The sequence below is a fragment of the Hippoglossus stenolepis genome, chromosome 19 (genome assembly GCF_022539355.2).
Source record: "Hippoglossus stenolepis isolate QCI-W04-F060 chromosome 19, HSTE1.2, whole genome shotgun sequence".
NCBI lineage: Eukaryota > Metazoa > Chordata > Actinopteri > Pleuronectiformes > Pleuronectidae > Hippoglossus > Hippoglossus stenolepis.
In genome coordinates, this window is record NC_061501.1 from 3,764,699 (window position 1) to 3,786,452 (window position 21,754).

The 21,754-nt window shown below is 44.1% G+C and overlaps 1 protein-coding gene across 7 annotated transcripts in view; it reads left to right on the forward strand.

Annotated features, from left to right (window-relative positions):
* Positions 1 to 6,459, forward strand: part of arhgap12b (Rho GTPase activating protein 12b) — a 56,200-nt gene extending 49,741 nt beyond the window's left edge. For all 7 annotated transcript variants that reach the window (XM_035142665.2, XM_035142667.2, XM_035142669.2 and 4 more), the window contains 8 exons: positions 85 to 183; positions 416 to 518; positions 1,149 to 1,268; positions 1,380 to 1,478; positions 2,606 to 2,683; positions 2,795 to 2,929; positions 3,100 to 3,205; positions 4,869 to 6,459. In XM_035142665.2, the coding sequence (XP_034998556.1) occupies positions 85 to 183; positions 416 to 518; positions 1,149 to 1,268; positions 1,380 to 1,478; positions 2,606 to 2,683; positions 2,795 to 2,929; positions 3,100 to 3,205; positions 4,869 to 5,043 (915 nt within the window). In that variant the 3' untranslated portion in view covers positions 5,044 to 6,459. The remainder of the gene's footprint in view (positions 1 to 84; positions 184 to 415; positions 519 to 1,148; positions 1,269 to 1,379; positions 1,479 to 2,605; positions 2,684 to 2,794; positions 2,930 to 3,099; positions 3,206 to 4,868) is intronic.
* Positions 6,460 to 21,754: the final 15,295 nt, after the last annotated feature.

Sequence of the window (21,754 nt, forward strand, 5' to 3'; positions counted from 1 at the left end):
CTGTCACGTTTAGATCGACCTTTACTGTTTAAAGTGACCATTTTGATGAATGAGATGGAGTAATGCTGGCCTGTCCTCTCCCAGCTGAAGACCCGTCAGGGGACAGAGCTGCTGATCCAGTCCGAGATCGACAGCGTGATCAATGACTGGTTCCGGGCCCTGACAGAGACCATCAACACACATGTGAGGGGACCCTTGTGTTTATTTTCACTTGCATGTTGACTTTACCAAAATCTTGAGATGACACAGAGTAGATCTGTGTTTTATCTGCAATAATACAGTTACATTTCTTTGGCTAAATCGAGAATAAAAAAAAGAACTTGATTGGAGAAACACCTGAAAAGACTCAGTACAAAATCAGACTAACTGAGTGAAGTCTCTGAAACAAAACATTCGTGTGTCTCATCCTGTCCAGGCCTGGGAGTCAGATGAAGCCATTGAGGAGGACATGCCTGAGTCTCCTGGAACTGAGAAACAGGACAAGGAGAAAGACCACCGGGAGTCTAAGAAGAACAGAGGTGCGAGTCCCTGACACTGCTACAACACAAGACCACATCCACGCTACGTTTTACTTTTAAACGCATCACTGGAGCTACGTTTACGCAGCCGTCCACAGTTTTCCTGCCCCTAAAACAGATGCATACACTACAGGCCACATTTTAGTTAGAATTTTTGCATTTTTAAACTCCGGGGTTGCATTTTAATTCTGGATGGGCAAGGGCGAAGACGTTTTGAAATTATCGTGCTATCACCCGCATCCTTTTCCTGACTGGTACTTATCAGTCACGACTCGACTACCAGTGGTGAAGGCAAAGCAATCTGAACGATGTCAGTCACAGTTTCACCTCGTCGTCCTTTCAAGAAAACAAATCCCTGCTCTTACTTTTCACAATTGTTGTTTCATGTAGCTACTTAATGTTTTCTGTAAGTAGGTAACCAATCGCAGAGAAGACAAACTGCACACACTTGAACGTAAATGATCACGTGACATCTGTTTTCAGATGTGTTAATATGAACGGGGATTGTGGCCAGAGATCATTTAGGTTTAAAATGAAAATGTTGTAATATGGATGTGTCTCTCCAACATAACTCTGTTTACTGTCAGTGTCTGAAAGAATTCCCCTCATATCCTCTGTGTGTTCCCTCAGTGATGAAGACCTCTATGAGCATGGACTCATCAGACCAGAAGAAAACCAGGTTGAAGCTCAAGAAGTTCCTCACGCGTCGACCCACATATCAGGCCGTCAGAGACAAAGGATACATCAAAGGTATCTAGACAGGATTCAGACTCTGCAGCTTCATGTTAGACGCATGTGAATATGTGTCACTGTTTGAAAATTGTAATTTTAGACCAACAAAGTGTTTTTGCCAATTCACAGATCAGGTGTTTGGCTGCAGTCTGACCAGCCTGTGCCAGCGGGAGAACACATCAGTGCCCAACTTTGTTAAAATGTGCATCGACCATGTGGAGAACACGGGTATGAGCGGCAGCTGTCTGACTACATCCATTTCATTTTTATCTGACTGTCATTCAAAAACTGTGTTCGTAACGATAAGGGAAAAGTCATGGCCACAGTTTTTCTAAATGAATATACAGCTGCACATTCTTCTGTTCAAAAGAGCTGAATTTGAGGTTTAATTTAGGACAGTATATATGATATATATTTTTTTTTTATGGCTTTATTTACTGTCTGCTGTTATATAGGATCTCAAATTTGGCCCCAAGTTGACTTCTGTCCCATCATGAATCACTTTTTAAATATATTCATTTTATTTGATCATCGTTTAACTGTCATCTAAATGTATGACTGTAACCAATCACATGCGCCTCATAATGCAGTGACATTACAGCAGTGACTCAGACTAAACTCAGTAATTAAGCTTCAGCCGTAACTTTACTCTGTAGATGTTCATTTAAGGACAAATCTAAAACAGTTAGGACTGCTGTAAGGTGAAGGTCTCATCATCAGTGGGGTCCAAACTATATTTATTAAACCTTTCAGCCCGGTTGCATAATTTTCAGCTGAATGTGAACCAGTTTACATCAAAGGTACAAATCAAGTCAAACCCCTGAAACATCCATGATGATCTTAACTTTCGACAGTGTCTCACAGTCTTCCTCTGTAGATAGTTATGGTTATTGATCTGTGGTTGACCTTTGCCTGTATTTTTTTCCATTGGTTCAGACATGTGGGCTCATGTCAGCTCTTATCAGTGGCTGTTTTTGGCTGATTCTGCACAATAACTGAAAGCAGACACAGTCGGTAACATCGTCTGACTGCTGACTGTTATTTCCCCCATTCAGTGCTGTGTCTCCTTATGCTTTGGTTCCATGTGTTTAGTTTGTACAGTGTTCTTTGGGATTTATCTAAGACACACAGTACCTTAGATATACCCTTAGATATGTATATAGTGTCGCAGGTTATTTTTATTAAGTCTTTGCACATATTCCATAAAACGTTGAGTGGAGACCACTGGTGCAGAACTGTGGTGTCAGTCGTGTGTTCATGTGCAACAGAAGAATGTAAAGTGTTTGATCAGTCAACTGTTTGTTTCATCATTTCCTCTCATTAAAACTCTCTGTTCCATCACTCTCGTCCTGCAGGTCTCAATGTTGACGGCTTGTACAGAGTCAGTGGGAACCTGGCAGTGATACAGAAGCTTCGCTTTGCTGTGAATCACGGTAGAGTCAACTTTCAATCCCACCGCCAGCACCACCTCCATGTGTCCCCTGTCAGGAGGCTTGTTGTACTGAAACCTTGTCGTCTCTGCTTGTCTCCCCCCCGTCCATCAGATGAGACGGTGGATCTGGACGACAGTAAGTGGGAAGACATCCACGTCACCACCGGAGCTCTCAAGATGTTCTTCAGGGAGCTTCCTGAGCCGCTCTTCACATACGGATCCTTCGAAGACTTTGTTGAGGCCATCAGTGAGTAACGTGATTCACTGTTATTCATAGAACACTGTGACGAGGCATTAAATGATTAAGATACACATTAAAATAATGCTCACAGCGGCATGATTTGAGTTCCTAATTTGGCCACTAGATGGAGCTCTGTCCACGTGCTTTCGCTGACCTGCTGTGTTTCTCTGCCTCAGAATGTTCCGACTACAAACAGAGAGTGAATTCAATCAAAGACTTGATCAAGAACTTGCCAAAACCAAACCACGACACAATGCAAAACCTCTTCGAACACCTGCGCAGGTAAGAGCACACACACTCATTCCTTCAGTCATAGATATTATTAAGTTATTATTAACTAATAATAAAATATTGTATCCTGGTTACATCATTTGTTTGGAGGAGTTAAGTTATGAGAGGAGCTTCAACTCAATACTTTAGGTCACAGACTCAGAAGTGTGTGTATCATTGAATTTTAAAAACATTTTAAGTTGGAACTGAACACTTCTCTATTCTTGTCCTGATGCAAGTCTTCTATTTATTTAAATTATTTTAATAGTTATTTATACAGATATGAAACATTTAAAAAAAACAGTTAAAATGGGCACTAAATTTTTTTTTCTTGATGCCAGAAAACTTAGTCTATATAAATATAGAGGGGGGTCCACAGGTCTGAGACCACTGTCAAATATGCGTCAAATCTTTAAACTGTGCAATGATATCATTTAATAATATTGTCTGATCAGTCAACGCATCCATCTGATCACTAAAGAAGAACAGATAACAAAACCATCAGCCAAGTAAAATCAATATCAAAGAAAACAAAATAGAATAAAATATTTAGGGCAAAACACAAAAACATTATTCATAGGGGCTGAACGAGAGAAAACAAAAGTCTGAGTTTGTTGCTGCGGACAATCGCCTGAGTCTTTACTTGGCAGGAATGTTGGAATGAGCCCATGTGACGATCCAGCAGGAGATTATCCAGAGTCTGTTGATGACGTGTCTAACACATGACAGACAAACCAAAAAAGAATCCAAATATCTCAGCCTGAAAAAGAGGTGTCCTACGCGTAAAAGACGCTGGAGAAGATGTCAACTTGGAAAGACAACGTCACGCTGTTGGCGATGAGAAACAACAACTGGTGTAGATGTGCTGTAACCACTAACACATGAATTCTACAGCAGCGTTTGATCAGCTCACATTTAGATTCTCAAGACACTAAACTGCTCCTCTTACTCTACCTGTGTCTGCTGCTCCTCAACAACATGCCCGACTGCTGACATCAACTCTTTCCCTACACCGACTTAAATGAGTTTCATGTGCACAGATCATAAATGGCAGTGCGGACGACTGCATTCATTCCGACTCCTGTTTGACTCCCGTGCAGGGTTTCTGCTCTGCGTGTTTACCTTTCCTTGCACTGATCCGCCTGTGGGCAAACACAGACCACAGCCAGGTTTAACGTGCATTCGTAGCCCACTGGAGCCAGCGGCAATATCATATGTTCACAATGACATTTGCCTGGGTTTTCCAATTTGCATTTATATGGCACCGTGTTTGCTGTAATTCAGCACCTATGAAGTGGTGTTTCTTGAGGAAATTTATAGCATGACGCTCAGTGTATGGAAGTGTACATATATCAGCGGGTGGATTTAATCAGCTTTTTCTCCCTCCCCTCTATGAATATGTTATTGTTTTGTGCATCTGCATGCAAGGATGTAGATTCTATTTAAAATGCTATTATGCTCTTGCCTGGAGCGTTGGGTACAGTTACAGCTTGTGTCGTGAGGCTCGCCTCAGCGCTCCGTGGAAAGCCCTACAGATGTGTATAAACACCCAAATGTTGCTTTTACGTTTTATTATTATTTAAAAAATGAAACCCTGAAGCTGCTCTCGCCTAAAACCAATCACGACATGTTCCATCTCTAAATCTCCTCTTGTGTTCCTACCCCCGCCCCCCAGGGTGATTGACCACGGAGAGGCCAACCGCATGACCACCCCGAGCGTGGCCATCGTGTTCGGACCCACGCTGCTCCGGCCCGAGACGGAGACGGGCAACATCGCGGTCCACATGGTCTACCAGAACCAGATAGTGGAGCTCATACTGCTCGAGTACGAGAGCATCTTCGGGAGGTAGAGGCGTCCCCGCTCAGGAGAGGATGCTGGGCTGCTTCTTCAAACAGTGACTTCTTTTCCTTTATTCCCTCTTTTCTGTGGCTGAACTGAACAACGATGTGGACCAAGCAAGTCGGGAGAAAATGATCAAATTTACACTCACTGACGGGACAATTTACAAAGGTGTTGCACTTACAGGAGTTCTGGAGATGAATATAAAGAAAAAAAATAACGGTGAACAAATTTCACCCGATCCTTGCAGCCGCTGCGAGCAGCGATGCCGTGACGTGGTGACGTGTGGAACGTCCGTGTGATTTGGTGGATTTGAGTATTCAGGTGTTTTTTGGCGTACACTGGATCCCTGAGGCCAGTAATTCAGAACTTCATACTGGGGCCGGTGGCGCTCCTTCAACCGGACTGCAGCGGGTCACTGCAGCAACGTGCTGACCTCCTCGCGCCCGTGGAGATGGATCTGAGATGGATGCGTCTCGTGTGTCGTGGAGCTTTTTGTCTGTGACGTGTGTGTGAACCCACCGTGGTTTCGGATCAGGTGGGGAAAAATAAATCAGTGTTATGTAAACGGACTGTGTTTTGGCACTTGGATGAACTGGAGTTACAGATCGTGTCCCCCACAACCTTTAGTGACACCATCGACCCCTCCCCCCTCACCTCTACTTCCCCTTTTCAACCAGTGTTAACCATTGACCCTGTGACACGAGCGTCCCATGACTTGAATGACGGAGAACAGAGCCTCCATTTGTGTGTTTGTGTGTGTGTGTGAGTGAATTAACCTAAATGGAATAAAACCTGAGCAGAAGCATCCTCGTCTTTGCCACTTTGTACAAACTGTGTGTCGTGTAGTCTTAACGTGCTTTTGGTCAAGTTTCCGTTTAACTGCCCGGGGGTCGTCGTGCGTGCTCTTTTAATGAAACCTCAGTGTTGGCGTCCTGTGGTGGTGGGAAACAACTGAAACCATGGTGTTACTGGGAAACGATGGCGGCCGCGTTCACCATTTCACATGAACTGTGTCCGACTCGTAGCGACCCCTCTCCTCACCGTTGCTAATATTAAAGAGTATTCAGAGAAGGGAATCGGGGACGAGAATATGTCAGAAGGTCGACGTACGCGAGTGTGTGGGTGTTAGAATGAGAAGAGCCTTTAAGAAGCTTTCAGAGCTTATGTACAGTGACAGAAAATAGTTGTTAAAATGTGTTCTAGTGACTGAAGTGTGTATGCCTTGATGGTGAACCAGTGAACGATGATTTTCTTTAGATTTTGGAATGAAAACATGAGAAAACAAACACATGATGATGGACTGTTACTTTTGTTTGGAGGTGTATCTGGAGTGTTTGCGCATGGTCAGCTGCACATTTGAATGTAATTATCAGGCTAACTGCTGTTTGTGAAATTGCTATGTCTAATAAAAAGACAAACTAAATGTGGGACTCGTCAGTATGTTCTCTTTGTGTGTGTGTGTGTGTGTGTGTGTGTGTGTGTGTGTGTGTGTGTGTGTGTGTGTGTGTGTGTGTGTGTGTGTGTGTGTGTGTGTGTGTGTGTGTGTGTGTGTGTGTGTGTGTGTGTGTGTGTGTGTGTGTGTGTGTGTGTGTGTGTGTGTGTTGGCCCGAGACGACAGAAGGAACAGCGAGTCTGCGATTTAACCTTCAATCTACTCTAAAGCTTCACCTCTCCCTCGGCTTTAATTACATAATTGAATTAATCTACTCAACACTGATATCCTGCTTATTGAATTGAGTGATTAAGCTTTCACATCTCAATCAATTATATCTCTACCTGTTAATTAGGAAATGAATTGCAGTATATTTCTGGAGGTTTCTCTCGAATGCAGCACCACCTCTGCGGCTCGGGCCTCCATTAATGGGATTCCTCCGTTTCTTCGAAGGCGTTTCTGTCGTTGCTCCGCAGGTCAGACGCGGCCGCGGACCTGAAGGGTGTGGATTAATTGATGTCTAATTAGGTAATTGCCACAGTGCCAGTTTTGATTAAGAAGCACGAGGTGGAGCGAGTGCTGAGCAAGGCTGCTCGCTGCGGGCCACGCTGAGAGAGAGATTACATTCAGCTTCCTCTGTATGTTCCTGCAGAGTGAGAGAGTGTGTGTGTGTGTGTGTGGGTGTGTGTGTGTGTGTGTGTGTGGGTGTCTCGTGTGTCCTCTGCTTTAAGTTTCCACTGAGTCTGGCATATGTATGAAAGACTAGACGAGGGACAGATAGTAAAAATAACAGACATAAAAAATATGTATATATTGTATATAATCTGTCATATGTATAAACCGTCAGTATGTCAGTTCACAAAATACTAAGATTGATAACATGTAGAATAATGAGTTCGTGAAATATAAGTGTATTCATAAAATCTTTTGTAATTAATATCATGATCTAAAACATTTTGAAAAGTTTTGTCATTACAGTTCTGGTTTTGTTTTGCTTCATAATTTGGATTTGGCCCTGGTTTCTCAGAATTCTGACTCATTTTATAATTTTTCCTTTAAATTTTTAGGTTGAACCAAAGAAGTCATGTATGATTTTATCTGATGAAGATCACTTAGTTCGAACAAAAATAAAATCCATAAAATCAATCGGTCATCTATAAAACTGATCAACAGTGGGTGGGGTTCATTTCCCCTTTAATAACCTCTGGTGTAAATCATTTTTATTTAGAATGAGTATTTTACTTTTCATGGTCAATCCAATTTTTTATGGAGACTTAATATTGTGTAAATTAAAACAAATAAAACAAAGAGATAATGTGACATACGATTTGTTAAAGGTGTCTCATGGCCACAGAAGACAACGCTCCCCTGCACCTCCTCAGAAAAAACAGACAGTGCTGTGATTTTAGAATCTGCAGTTGAATCTGCTCTCAACATGGATGGAGACTTTCTAATTTCCCATCAAACCTGGTCCAGTGTATTGAGCATTTTAAGAATAGAAGGTATTTCAGTGAACACGTGAAACCCTGCACACGACAAGCTCTGTTTTCTTTGCATGATGAAATGACTGATCAGATCCCGATTCCGACTCACTGTCACATTTTAACTGAGGGCCGTTAAAGGGATAGTTCACCCCAAAATTTAAATTCCCTCATCTACTCACCACTATGCCGATGGAGGGGTGAGTCCACGAAACTTTTCCGGAGTTTCAGGGGTTAAACAGCGTTGCAGCCAAATCCAATACAACTGAAGTAGATGACCAATTCTTTAAATGTAAAAAAAGATTACATAACCCACCCCTCCATCGGCATAGTAGTGAGTAGATGAGTGACTTTTTATCTTTAGGTGAACTATCCGTTTAATACTTGTTTTTTTTTATTTGCCTGACTGAAGTCTGCTGATGTGACGTCTTGTCATGAAGTAGAGACGTCCTGAATGAGCATGTCCCTGAAAGGGCCAAGATGGTTTGAAACACTGGGTGGTGTTATGAGCTATAAATGTGGATTTATACAAATATAAATGTACTAAATGTGATTTTTAAAACCAGCACTAATATATTCCATCAGTGAACAGTCATTAAATTTAGTTTACAGCTCAAAAATACATTTAAATGTGCAGTAACTCTCTAATAAAGTGGGTACGTGATTTACAAAGTGTGCAGGATCTCTTTTTCCTCAACAATTCTGACTTTTTGATCCTAATCGCCCATCAACATGTTAATTGGACAACATGTTTTGACAAACTTTGACTTAGTAACACTCAATTTAGAAAATATCATAATATTCACTCCCTTTCTTTCCTTGTTCTGGCAGTAACCTTCTAAAAAAGTATCTTCTCACCGGAGCCAAAGTGTAATGGAGAGTAGCCACACGTGACCTTCACAGCCACTGCTCTTTGAAGTCCAGTTTGACCCCCTCCTCTCTCGCCTGCGTATTATTTCATTGCAACAGGTTTGACTTACACCTCTGCCGTGCCTCTGTTTTCATTGGACGGACCACCGTGGATTCAACAAATGTGCTGGAGGTGGGCAGCAGTGAATCATGAGCCCCGCTGGAAACCGCAGGCCGTTAAAAGTGAGACGCGGAGGGGTGGGCCCCCAGAATTTCCAAATGAGAAAACAATTAGATCATTTCTATAATTCATAGGTGCGACCGCAGCTCAGGGCCGGGGAGCCTCTGAGTGTTTGAAGTGCTCCATATGCTCGCCGTGGTTTTTCAGGCCTGATCTGCTCAGCGCTGGCCCGGGCTGCTCCGTGGAGGCTGAGGTGTGGGCAGGTAATGTGAACAAGCCATTATGGAGCATGAAAGATTAATGGATCTTCAGTGCTTCACCCCTCCACCCCAACCCCGCTTCATTTGCAGGTGGGCTGTCGGCAAAGTGGCTGGATGAGGAACAAAATGGTTGGGAGGTTTTTTGCCACTCTGTGGTGAGGACGTCTGTACTTTACCCGCTGCTTTTTACTCAGAGCCCAGCGAGCAAATAGCTGCTGAGCCCAAGACGCTGCTATTAGTTTGAGATTATAAAACCATGATGGTAAAAGTGATAGCACATAATTGACACTTTGCACATCCAGCGGTTCCACAGCAACATGAGCATCTTCTTTGGCTATTAAATGCTTCGCTATATGTTCACTGGCGAGTTGCTGTAACATTGCCGCTCTGCTGTTTGGAGCTCAGCAGGTAGCACAGTGCTTTCTCACTGAAAACAGCGGCTCTCTGCTGCTGGGAATGAAGATGATGATGGTGAGTCGGAGTGAAATATTAAAATTTGTGGGCTGTAAAATTAAAAAACACAGAGCGTAAAGACGCTGGGAAACTGCATTGTGGACATTTGATTGTCAATATAAAAATGGCCGTTAGAGCCGCTTTAAACAGAGACATTTTTTTATGATTATTTAGTTTGAAATCGTGCAGTGACCATTTGGAAAGTTCTGTTCTCTTGTCCTGTGTTGATGCTCCAGAGCTTCTTCAGAATTATTCCTCGTCATTAGTGGGTCCTTCCTCAAACACTTCTACAATATACTGCCACTGCTTTTTGTTTGTGTGCTGCACGTTGTGTGAAGTTAGAAAACTTTGTGTTCATCCTACCTGGTTTATCTGCGGTGAAGATTTTATGGTCGATGTTTTTCATAAGATTTTACTGAATTTGCTTTTTTTTAATGTTCACTTGTGCATTTTATATATAGGTTTGGATGATTCACTGAAACACTGTTATTTTTTCATACATTGCATGTCGGCTATTTCAGAGGTCTTCAATCGACACAATTTTCAAATTACAAATTAAGATCTTTTCTAAATATAAGCTCTGTGAGTCAGCTCGATTAAGGCAAATGTTGTACTTTTAATTCGAAGACAAATTGCCAAACAGGAAGTGATTCTATGATTTCATCATCCACGACACCTGTGCATGTCTGTCTCAGTCCGATATTACAGAACGAATCAGATTATCTGAATGATCTGGCAGCGATGGTTTGAGACAGTTGGCGACCGCTGCTTTAGTTTATTCAAGGACTTTGAAGAAGACTCAGTCCACAGACTGAGGGGACACTCCCCCGCCCCCACTGACTGCTACACAGCGCTGGTCTGTTCAATCAGTTTGTATTAATATTGAAGGTGTCACATGTCCAAAAAGCACCAGCAGCAGACACTGTAATTCCTCAGGCGAGTATTAACACACATACCAAGTATGAAGCGGATAGGATGAACCGTCCATGAGATGTGTGTTCCACATACAGAGAGACATTTGTGGAATCAGTAGATATGAATAAGAAGCTCTATAACCAAACTTCTCTGGCGTCTGAGATGTTATTAAATCATTTGTATCAGGGAGAGGCCATGTGTGACATTTAATTTGACACATTAACCACTTTTACAGTGTAATATACAGCAGCAGCAGCAGCAGCAGCAGCCCCCCCGCCTACAACCCCCACCAACCCAGCGTCCAATGTGAACAGCTGGACTGACAGGAGGACCCATGTTCCCCTGGGTCCTGTTGAACATCAGTCTCATACCAGAGTGATGTCGGAGCGCTAAAGGCCTTTAGACAACAGTTTAACGCAGGACCACAGATACAACCTAAGGACATCGCCTCTATTCTACAGAGGGCGAGAACATTTTACAACAGGCAGACAGTTTAGACAAACTGTATCTAATCCAGCATTAGAAAATTCTTTCAGTTCTTGTCTATCTGTGTCATGTTCCACATTTGTGCATAAGAAATGCTGCAAAGAAAATAAATGTGAAATCAAATCAAATATTAGAAATAATGTTAAATTGCAGAAATATTAGGTAAACTTCTATGCTACTCTGAAAAAGTTTAAATTAACATTTTGAATAGATTTTTTTTAGTCAGCTTCTTTGCCTTGCAGGTACAGCCTTTTGCCAGTAGGGGTGCTGCAGCCCCCTCAGTCTCCAGCGTCCTATAGGCCAAAAACAACCATAGCTATCTGCAACTTTTCATACCAGATAGCTATTTTTGTCATGTAACAATATGGAACAAGCATGTTACTGTAAATGTTCGAATCCAGGGCAAACACATGGAGTGCACCTGCTGCACAGCTCTGTCTGCACGATCAAAGACGACTGAGCACCTACAAGCACGCCATGTGCACGAAGAAGAAGAAGAAATGGCTCCTGTTGCAGAAATAACTTATTTGCCCGTGCACTCTAATTCAAAGCTATTCTCCCCCCCCCAATGTGCTGTCATAGCTGAAGCGCGCGGCTGTGTTCTCACACGCGTGCCGATGCTAAGTAAGCGTGTAAGTATTCCAAATGTCAGCGCGGCTCGTCGTTGTTATTAATGAGCTTCAGGCAGCAGGAGTGGATCATTTTCCATGGAAATTCAATGCATTTTAAATAGCGGTGGATCAACATTCCAGGCCAGGATTTACATAAGGTAATTGCAGGATGCTGAAAGCACCTTCGAGCTGGCAATGGATTTTTTTTCTCTCTCTCTCTCCCCCCTTCTTACCTTCAGTAATACAATCAAGTCCATTAAGTAGGCAATAAATACAAGGCAAGACTGTATCAGCGCTCCGTGACAGGTAGAGGCCCCTCTCCAGAATAGCTATTTGCTTTACCCGCGGACACACACACACCTCCACAGTCGGCTTCACCTGCTACAAAGGACTTGACAGCCTCGCACACCTATGAGCGTTTCCCCCTGCTGTGATTGAGTGTTGGAGCGAGCCGGCCGTGGGGGAGGGAGGATGGAGATGAGGCCCTGCGTTACACCTCTCCCAGGTCTACCTGCAGCCGCTGATATGGGGGTCTGGGGAAATTAACCGCAGATAGAGAGCGAGAACAGGCGAGACAATAGTGGCACGTTGTACGTATGCAGCGGGGGCTTCAATCAACGGAAAACTCCCACTGTTGCTGGAGGGAGAAAAAGAAAATACATCGCCGACAAAAACACGTTCTTTGGCTTTGGTTAACTGGTGGTTTTAACATCTTCCCCCCGGCTGTCTGCCTCCTCCATGATGATGGTGGTGGTGGGGGGGCTGTAACCCACCGTGGGCCTGAGGTGGTACAGCAGTTACCCTCTGTAGGTCTCTGACATGGCCTGTTCAGCAGCTCATTAGAGAAATGGGCCGAGCTGGCTGACTGCTGCTCCTTCCACCTTGCAGCGCCGCACCTCCTCGGAGGCTCTGCATTTTACGTCTTAGTGGTTTGTGTGTGGGGGGGGGGTTTGGGGCCATTAAGTGATGATTACACTCAGAAAGTGGACACGCGAAAAAAGAAGAGATGATTTTGTAAAATAAATGCAGCAGCAACGTGATCCTCCATCCTGGATGAAGATGTGAGGATGAGGTCGGCCATGATGAGAGCTGACGGTGAGACAGGAAGAACTAGGTGCTCTGATTAATTTGAAAAGGGGGCAGGGGGGGCTGTCTGTTTTTTCCTCTCTCTCTCATTAACACTGTTGGCTCCCGAATCTGTTCGCTGACAGCAGAACGTATTCCCCCGGTGGAGCCCTTCTCTCCGTCGAGGCTGTAATTAGGACATTTCATCCGCAGCCTTTTCACCGCTGTCTGATTGGAGGAGAGGCCCCTGCGTAATTACCGAAGCCCCCAGGCCCCCGGGCCCCCCCCCCCTTGAGCTGCCATGGCGGGGAGGGCCCACTAAACAAATCACAAACAAGAATTTAATTAAAGGATCAACAGGCCTCACAGCATCGACGTCCACGTTTGATCAGAGGACTCTCGATCGTGAGCGTTTCTGCCTCTGACGGAGAGAGAAAAGTTGCAGGGGAGAGATCCAGGGGAAGTTTTCTTTCTGTTAGCGCAGGTAAACCTTTCAGAGGGAGGGACGCTCGTCCCTGCCAGCTCTCTCATAAGCTCATTTGATTTGCTCCTGTGCCAACGTCTTACTTAATTAGCCTGCACATTTTTACGGGCATAAATCGCTTTTACATCACTGCCAGCGGAGCGCACCGCAAAGTGGGTCGATCATATATTATGTTGATCCTCCTTGGCGCAGTTAAAGCCATACATTACATTTGAATTTGTCGAAGAGCCGAGGGCCCCCTGGCATAATTCTTCTTTGTTGTGCTGTCAGCGCTAATCTCTCCCCAGGGGTCTCGGCATCAGCTCTCACTTTCTCTCTTGTCGCTGCCCCCGGATCGGATGAGTAAAGGGACGCAGGGATTGAGTCGAGCCAGGAGGGCACCCACACACCTCTCAATCACGCCGCCGCCCCTCCCAACACGTGAAAACCTGCCTCCCACCTTCCTCTCCTACATCGGCAAGCTCAGGGGCCTCAACTCAGAGCATTTGGAGACGAGAAAATTGGTCAAATTTGCCAGCGCACTCAGTATCGCATCTATTTCTTGTTGCTTTTGTGACCTTTGACCTCCCAGACTCACCGTCCTCCTCTTCACTAGCTCGTGCACAAGCAGGATAGAAAATTTAACAAACTTTAAAGCTGCACTATTCGATATTCCCCCTCAGGTCTGTGGCTCCTTTCTTATTTTCTCTTTTACGTTCTGCAAATATATTCAACAAAAACACTTCTGATAAAGCATTTGTACTCTACCTGCTGAACACCTGAACAGCAGAGACACAGAAAAAAGTGACAAGCTGATAATAAAATACAACAGTCAGCAGCCAAAGAGACAGATACTCTGCTCAGTGGGTGGTGGAGACCAAAAGGAGAGTGAGTATTGGACTAATATTCACAATGTGGATATTAGTCCAATATATATTATATATTATCCAAAAGTCCTGCCTCCAAATGAACACCTTTGTTGCACTGGATGGATTAAATGTTAAACAGTTGTTAATATGTTCACCAAATACACGCAAGTTGCCTCAGTAAAAGTCTCCTCCTGCCTTGTGAAGATTCAGTTGTTGGAAATTCCTCAGTATAAACTCACAATTATGTTATTTTCTGCACTAGAAGATGATAGAAGATTTTATGCAGCCTCGGAAAAGCTGCTGCAGGTACTTAAGACAGTGGAAGTAGTTTCTTACAAAATGTTCATTTCCATGGATGCTGAGTCATCACTTCGTACAATTTAAATTTCTTGGTGCATTGCATTAAAATACTAATCAAGTTTATTCAACATGAAAATGACTAAATAAACCTGAGGTCTGCCTGTAGGTTTACACAACTCTACATGTGTTGCCACTTGTAAATTAAATCTTATTAACGAGCCTGTTTCCTCGAGTGCTTTACCCACAAATAATGTATTCTTGTATTTCTAGTTGGAATGTTATGACAATAATATAATAATGTTGTAATAATTTAGATTGCTTATAATAGTAATAATAATTTTTTAAACCCAATAAGTATTTTAGACAAGTAATCTCAAAGTCATTGTCCACTTGTCGGCTCTCTCATGGCTTGTAAGAGCACCTCACATTAACGACAGGGTGAAGGGTGGTCCTTGACCTCTGCCTCTGTTTGCATTTATATAAATCTTTGACATTTTAATGGATTTTTGTTTCTGTGGCTCTGTTTGTGAAATGCACCTTAAAGCAGAACCCCCCCTCTCTCTCTCTCTCTCCGTCCTTCCCCCTGCAGTGCCCCTCCTCTCCCACAGGGTGTAGTGAAGAACATGGATTCTGCCCCTGTGTGTGCGACCCAGATGCATATACCTGCTCCAGGCTGCGCTGTTTATTCTCTTTGGATTAGATTCCCCAAAATGCCCCCCCTCCCCACCTCCCTCCCTCCTCTTCCCCTCCCTCCTCTCCCACCTCCACACGGGGAAGGAAAAACAACTTGAGACACTTGGCTCTTCAGCACATGGCAAATCTGCTCTGACTGAGCTTGTAAACACACACACACACACACACACACACACACACACACACACACACACACACACACACAAAATCAAGCTTTTGCCACTGCTCCTCTCCGGTCCCCTCTGCATTAGCATGGAAGTCATCCATATTGATGCTAGGTGATTCATGTGCTGCCAGCCCCTTTGTTTTATCTGTTTTTCCTCTTGCCTCCTTGCCCTCCTTTACCCGGGCTAAGCTTTCTGGGGATCATGGGGGTGATTAAGGCGAGGGGAGACGGAGGAGTGGTCGACCAAGGAGGACCCCAGGGTGGTGGGGGGTGGAGGCGTCCGGGTCTGTAGCCCCAGTTCCCCTGGTGATGAGGTGGAGCCTAATTGATTTGTCAATGTGGAGCCATCTGGCACAGAGAGACGGGCCCTCCAACCTGTTCTCCTTCTTTAGGAGGGAGGAGGAGGGCATCAGGAGAGACAGGTTGGATTACAGACTCATCACACACACACACACAGACACAGACACAGGGATTTTATATCTTTATTTCCTCACTCACCCACTCACGCACACACACACTCACTGCCAAACGGTTCCCTGGGGCCCACATTGCCCCCATCTCCCCCCAGCACTCACCCCATGAATGATGACGGGGACAGAAGGCTGGACGGAGCCTGGGAGGGTGAGTTGGTGAAGGGGGGGAGTTCCATCCAAACTGGTCCACACACACACACACACACACACACACACACACACACACACACACACACACACACACACACACACACATACGTCTCATGGTCCAAAAGGTCAGAGGTGGTGACGGACGCCGGCACAGAAAAGCGAGGCCTCCGGTGTCTTAATGAAAAGAGCTTGAGGAAATGGCAACAGACAGAGACAGAAGGAGGGAATGGATGCTGCCCGCACTGATTAGGACCCCTCCTCATCATCTCATTTTATTCACCCCCCCAACCCCCTCCTCTTCTTCTCCTCATTTCCCTCTATCGCCCTTCCTCCGACTGCGAGCCTCATTTCTAGGGTCATTTTAAAGGTTACGATAAGCAGAGCAAATGAAAGTGTGTCCGTGTGATTAATAATGTCAGGAATTAGCGTTGCCTCTGTATTTGAAACACAACAGTCACTGTCACAATCTGCTCGTTTACACACTAACAGAACGTATCTGCACCGACGTGTGAAAACCTCATCACCGGCACATTTGACACCAGCTTAAAGGAAAACGGCGAGATGAGCCACCCTGGCATCCCTGCAGCAAAGCGATGATGGCTCCAAGTCAGATGTGAACGTGTATTTCAGGATGTTGTGCATCACTGGAAATCTTCAGATCATTTCTAAAATGAACACTTTAAAAATACAAGTGATTCATGGTGCCTAAGAGAGAAAAGGAGGGGGGTGTAGCCAAAGCACCTAGAACAGGCCCTGAAAACTTGGAGATTAAAATTGAGGTTCACAGGCACATTAATCTATATTATCATACACTGGGTCAAATGATATTTAATGTGCATGGATCACAAGCCGTTTTCAGACATGACCTGTGGATAAAGTCTGGGTCCGGACTGTATCCACAGTTTAATGTGTAGTTTGCCTTTCACACATGCACAACTCGTACTGTTCACAGAACTACACAACTTACTCACATTTGTCGGTGTGTATTTATTGTTCATATCCATCCCGGTTTTGTTCATTATTTGTAGACTTTATATGCAATACACACAAGATTCTGTTGCATGTTTTTATGGATATTGTATGCAACACTCCGGGAGACAGGCTAAATTTTGTTGTACAGCTGTGTAATGACAATAAAGGCATTCTATTGTATTCTATCTGTGTCTTCTACGTGTATGACACCGCTTTTTCATGTGGACATATTTGTTTTCTCTTTGTATTTTTCATTTTTTGCTCATGGGGGATCCCCTGCTGTGTTCTCACATCGGATTCTCCTGAATTTCTATGGACTTTATACAAGGAGGTCAGGCAGAGCAAGTCTGTAGATAATCCGGAGGTTCTCACTCGGACATTTGCGTTCACACATGCGCCTCCTTTTTGCAGAAACTGCATCTTCAGTGCATGTCTGAAATCAGCTCTAGTGTTGAACCCAAACCCCTTTTAGAGAATTTTTGCATCTTTTACCTCTTTGGTTTGTTGTTTTTTCGACACACAAATGTTGTGTCCTGGTTCCGTTTCACTTTCCACTCTCGATCTCTCTGCTGCTGAAAAAACTGCAAAACCTGCCCACCACCCAAACGGCAGAAAGACAGAGTTAGCAGTTAGTTGGTGAACCAAGCGCATGTTTTTCTTAAATAAGTCATAAGTTAAGACTAAAAGCTGTTTTGCCTCCACAGGAGTCTGCATGTGACGCTGCGAGACAGCATCGGTCTCACATCCTTTTATAAAATCTTTTTAAAATGTTTTAAATTGCTTCTTCTAGAAGTGATCTAGAGTTCAAATAGTCTCTGTAAACGTTACTTTCATCTAATTTGGTGCAGGTTCAACAAGATGTGGCTCAGGAACATTTAGCTCTGTGGAGCCTGTTGAACATGATGAATTTGAATCCTGCTGCAGGAAGTCTGGGTTTAAAGTCATTGGAGTAATTGTGTGTTCATCTGGTGTAGAAACAATCACGGAAATTAGTTGCTGGCTGAGAAAATTCATGTGAACTCTACCTCAAGTTGGAACAACAATTTGGAAAGTTAGACAAATTGTTGGTGCATGAGTTGCCAAGTTGTTGATTTTACAATCAGTTGTAATTAGTAGCTTTTAATGTGAACTTGTCTCACAAACAACTAACAGCACTTTTAAGGCGATGCAGATGTTTTTATGATTAACATGTGTGTCTTTCTTCTCTTCCATCGTGGAACCATGTTTGGATAAAGTAAGGAGACTGTGTGTCTTGGGTGAGTAACACACTGCTGCCTAGAAAGTGAAGACATTATCAGCTGCTCTGAGGTACCACACACACACACGCACACACACACGTAGCATTAAAGCTGCACACAGGCCTGCAACATCTGTTTATTTGTGTTTATTACCGGCTATTGTTTTTAATTTCTTAAGTGGGTGCTTGAGTAATTTCCTTTTCATTTGCCCTAACTGAGAAAAGGTCTAGTGCACATTTTTTGGTGGAACTAATATGTAATTTTGAGCAATACAATTAAAGGGTTGAATTTACAAATTTCCATTAAAATCCCCAAACTTTCCTTACATGTGTGTTTTTTTTCCTGTTCAAAGGTTATTGGTTTTTGGTAGTGGTTTAAATCCCATTAATAATGCTCTCAAAAAGTCTAACTTAGTGAAACCTGCATAAAGTACTCAAGTAAAAGTACTTTCTGGATGTAGCCTATTCCTTAATCTAACAGTCTACTACATCATTATGGCCTCGGTTGTGTTTCTTCGTCAGTGGTGCTGCTGCTGCAGGAGGCGGGGTCTACTATTACCGGCCCACTCTGATTGGCCTACTGTAACAATTCCCCGCTCATTATTGATTACCTTTAAAATAATGTGAACATGTAACTCAATGCACTGTGCGAGTGTAGTGGAGAAAAAAGTATAAATATTTGCAGATATATGAAGTGGATTAAAAAGTAAAAAGTACCTGAAAATAAATCTATTTAACCACAGATACATGAAATATGTACTTGAGTACCAAGTAACTAAGTAAATGTACTTTGTTACATCCCACAACAGATTATTCTGCCCCTTTTAGGCTGCGATGTGAAAATCTCTGGAGCCTCTGGAGCTCATGTCTCAGACACAACAGCAGCTCAGCAGGGCCTCGAGTCTCCGCTGCTCGCAGACTAAACCTGTTGATAATCTGTTGAATTTAAAACAACAGGTGCTGCCCGAGCCGCTCAGCCCAATAAACTGGAGGAGAAACAGAGACAGCACATGTGAGGGTGACACGAGCGGGAGAGGAGGAGAGGAGGAGGAGGAGGAGGAGGAGGAGGAGAGTAGTGAATGAAGAAAGGCTATGAGGTGTGTGAGTGATCCCAGCGTGTGACACGTAAACGGAGGATAAAGACGCTCAGGTACCGGTGGGAAGGAGGTGTGATGATGGAGGTTGTTAGGCACAGAACACATCTTTTAACCCCTTTGCACAGCCTCCATGAAACATGCACATACACTCACATGCCGAGTCCCAGCGGAGAGTCAGACAAAGGCCAAGGTTAAAGGTCATCTCTAGCGAGGCATGTACACCTGGGTAAGGAGGCAAAGGTCGAGCGTGGCTGGTCGGAGATACTGGAAACATTCCTAATAAGAGCGATGGCTGGAGGACGGAGACGAACAAAGCGATGGAGAAAAGAGACGGGCAGACTCTGTGTCGAGGCGACCTGGACGTGAGAGGGCTCCGAGCCGATCTGTCTGAGTTCAGCTGTCGTGTGCTGAGTGATTCACAGCTCTGTGCCGACGTCTGGATGTTTGCTCAGGGACTTTTCTTTTCTCCTGCTGCTACAACAGAGCACATACAATACGTCTGAAGTGAAATTCTCCTTAGATTTTAATATTATCCATGCTTTATTCATTCATTTGTATTAACAGTTTTTTTTAAATAAATTTTTCATTTATTATTCAACATGAGTGTGTCCTTGAGTTTTCTATCTGATGGTCTAAAAGCTGATTTCTCTTTACTGGAGGGATAAGTCTGGTGGAGAAAATAGTTATAAATTGTATTCACTAATTCAAGTGTTTATAATTCATGGTTATCCCTTCAATAGTGATGATAATTCAGTTTGGACTAAAGTGGACTTATGACCAACACCGAGAGCTCCGCTGGGATTGTACCTAAAAAACTGAGCTGGAAAATGACTTGAAGCTGATGTCACAGACACAATTCATGTTTTTCTAATGCAGGAATTATGAATCTGCTATAAGACACGGGAGAACGTCTCTGCAGATCTCTCTAGCAAATAACGTTATGGTTGATCTCCCAAATCCCAACCACGCGCGGCGTAGCGCTGCTCATCGAGCTGATTGGCTAATCCAAAGTCTGTTTGGGCGGCAGCTTTGACAAAGTCTGAATATTTACTGTTGTACTTAAAATGCTTATAACTACAAGTATAAACTAAAAGAGCCACCTGTCACTGCAGGGAACCCATGCACCTCAGGACCCTCACGTTCCGGCTTTGAGGAGAGCATCTCAAGAAAGAGTTATCGCAATACTAATTTGTATCTGTTCAACCATTGCTTCTGCAATGCAAGTCATTTCCTCTTTCAATCAAACTACAGCTGCAAGAAACGTTTAACAAAAAAAAGTACCTCTCTGACCCCAGCTGTTTAAAGCGGCAAATATAAAAGCTTCTGGAAACTGACTTTGCTGAGAATGATGGTTTAGTGTTCACATGTGTTTGGAGGCCGCACGGTGACGTGGCCACAGCAAGAAGGTTCCTGCGTAGAATCACATCTTGCTGGGGGCTTTCTATGTGGGGTTTTCCCCGTGTCTCTGGCTTCCTCCCACAGTCCAAAGACATGCAGATTGGCTAATTGGAGACTGTGAATATGGCTGTGACTGCTTTGTTTGTCTCCGACCTGTCCAGAGTGTACCCGCCTCTCACCCAATGTCAGCTGGGATCTGCTCCAGCTCCGCCCACAACCGTCAAAACCACGATTTTGACAAATAAGACAGGAGAGAAAGGAGGTGAATCTACATTCTTCAGTTTCTCATCATGACCACATGAGGGAACAGACGAGAAATCATCTCATCATCAGTCTGAAAGCCATGAAGAAGATTCACCTTCTCTGAAGTGACCATTTATTCCGTTGCATTAAAGAGAGAATTTGTGCCATTTGCTTCCTCAGACATCAGTGAGTGTACGACACAAAGGCAGAGAGATGGAGTCCTTGTAGCGCCCGGGCTCTGTAAGGACGAAGAGGTGAACATTTAGAGGAGTGTAAAGAGATGTCACGCCTTTTTATGGGCTTATCCGCTGACCTCCAGCAGCCAATCAGACGGCTACTTTTGAAGGCGACACTTGAAGGTCCAGGCTTCTCTGAGGAGGACGGGACAATGGGATTACACAGCACACACACACACACACACACACACACACACACACACACACACAGCAACAGCGGAGACTCAGGAGAGTGGAGAAATGGATATTTGCGTGAGTGTGTGTTTCATGCATGCTTTCCCATGTGTGTGGGAGGACCAAAGCACACAAGAGTGGGTAGTTGGGTAGAGGTGTGTTACTTACAGCATAGTGCAGCGTGTGTGTGTGTGTTTGTGTGTGTGTGTGTGTGTGTGTGTGTGTGTGTGTGTGTGTGTGTGTGTGTGTGTGTGTGTGTGTGTGTGTGTGTGTGTGTGTGTGTGTGTGTGTGTGTGCGCAGGCAGGTGGGCGGTAGCTTTCCAAAGAGCAAACCATTTAATTGAATTCTGTGCAGCTCCTTGTTATTCTAGTCATGACTGAGAGCCGCTCCATATTGTCCCAGCAGTGTGGGAGGGCCGGCCATACCTGCAACGGACTGGTTGGCACTTTTTGTGTGTGTGTGTGTGTGTGTGCGTGTGCGTGTGTGTGTGTGTGTGTGTGCGTGTGTGTGTGT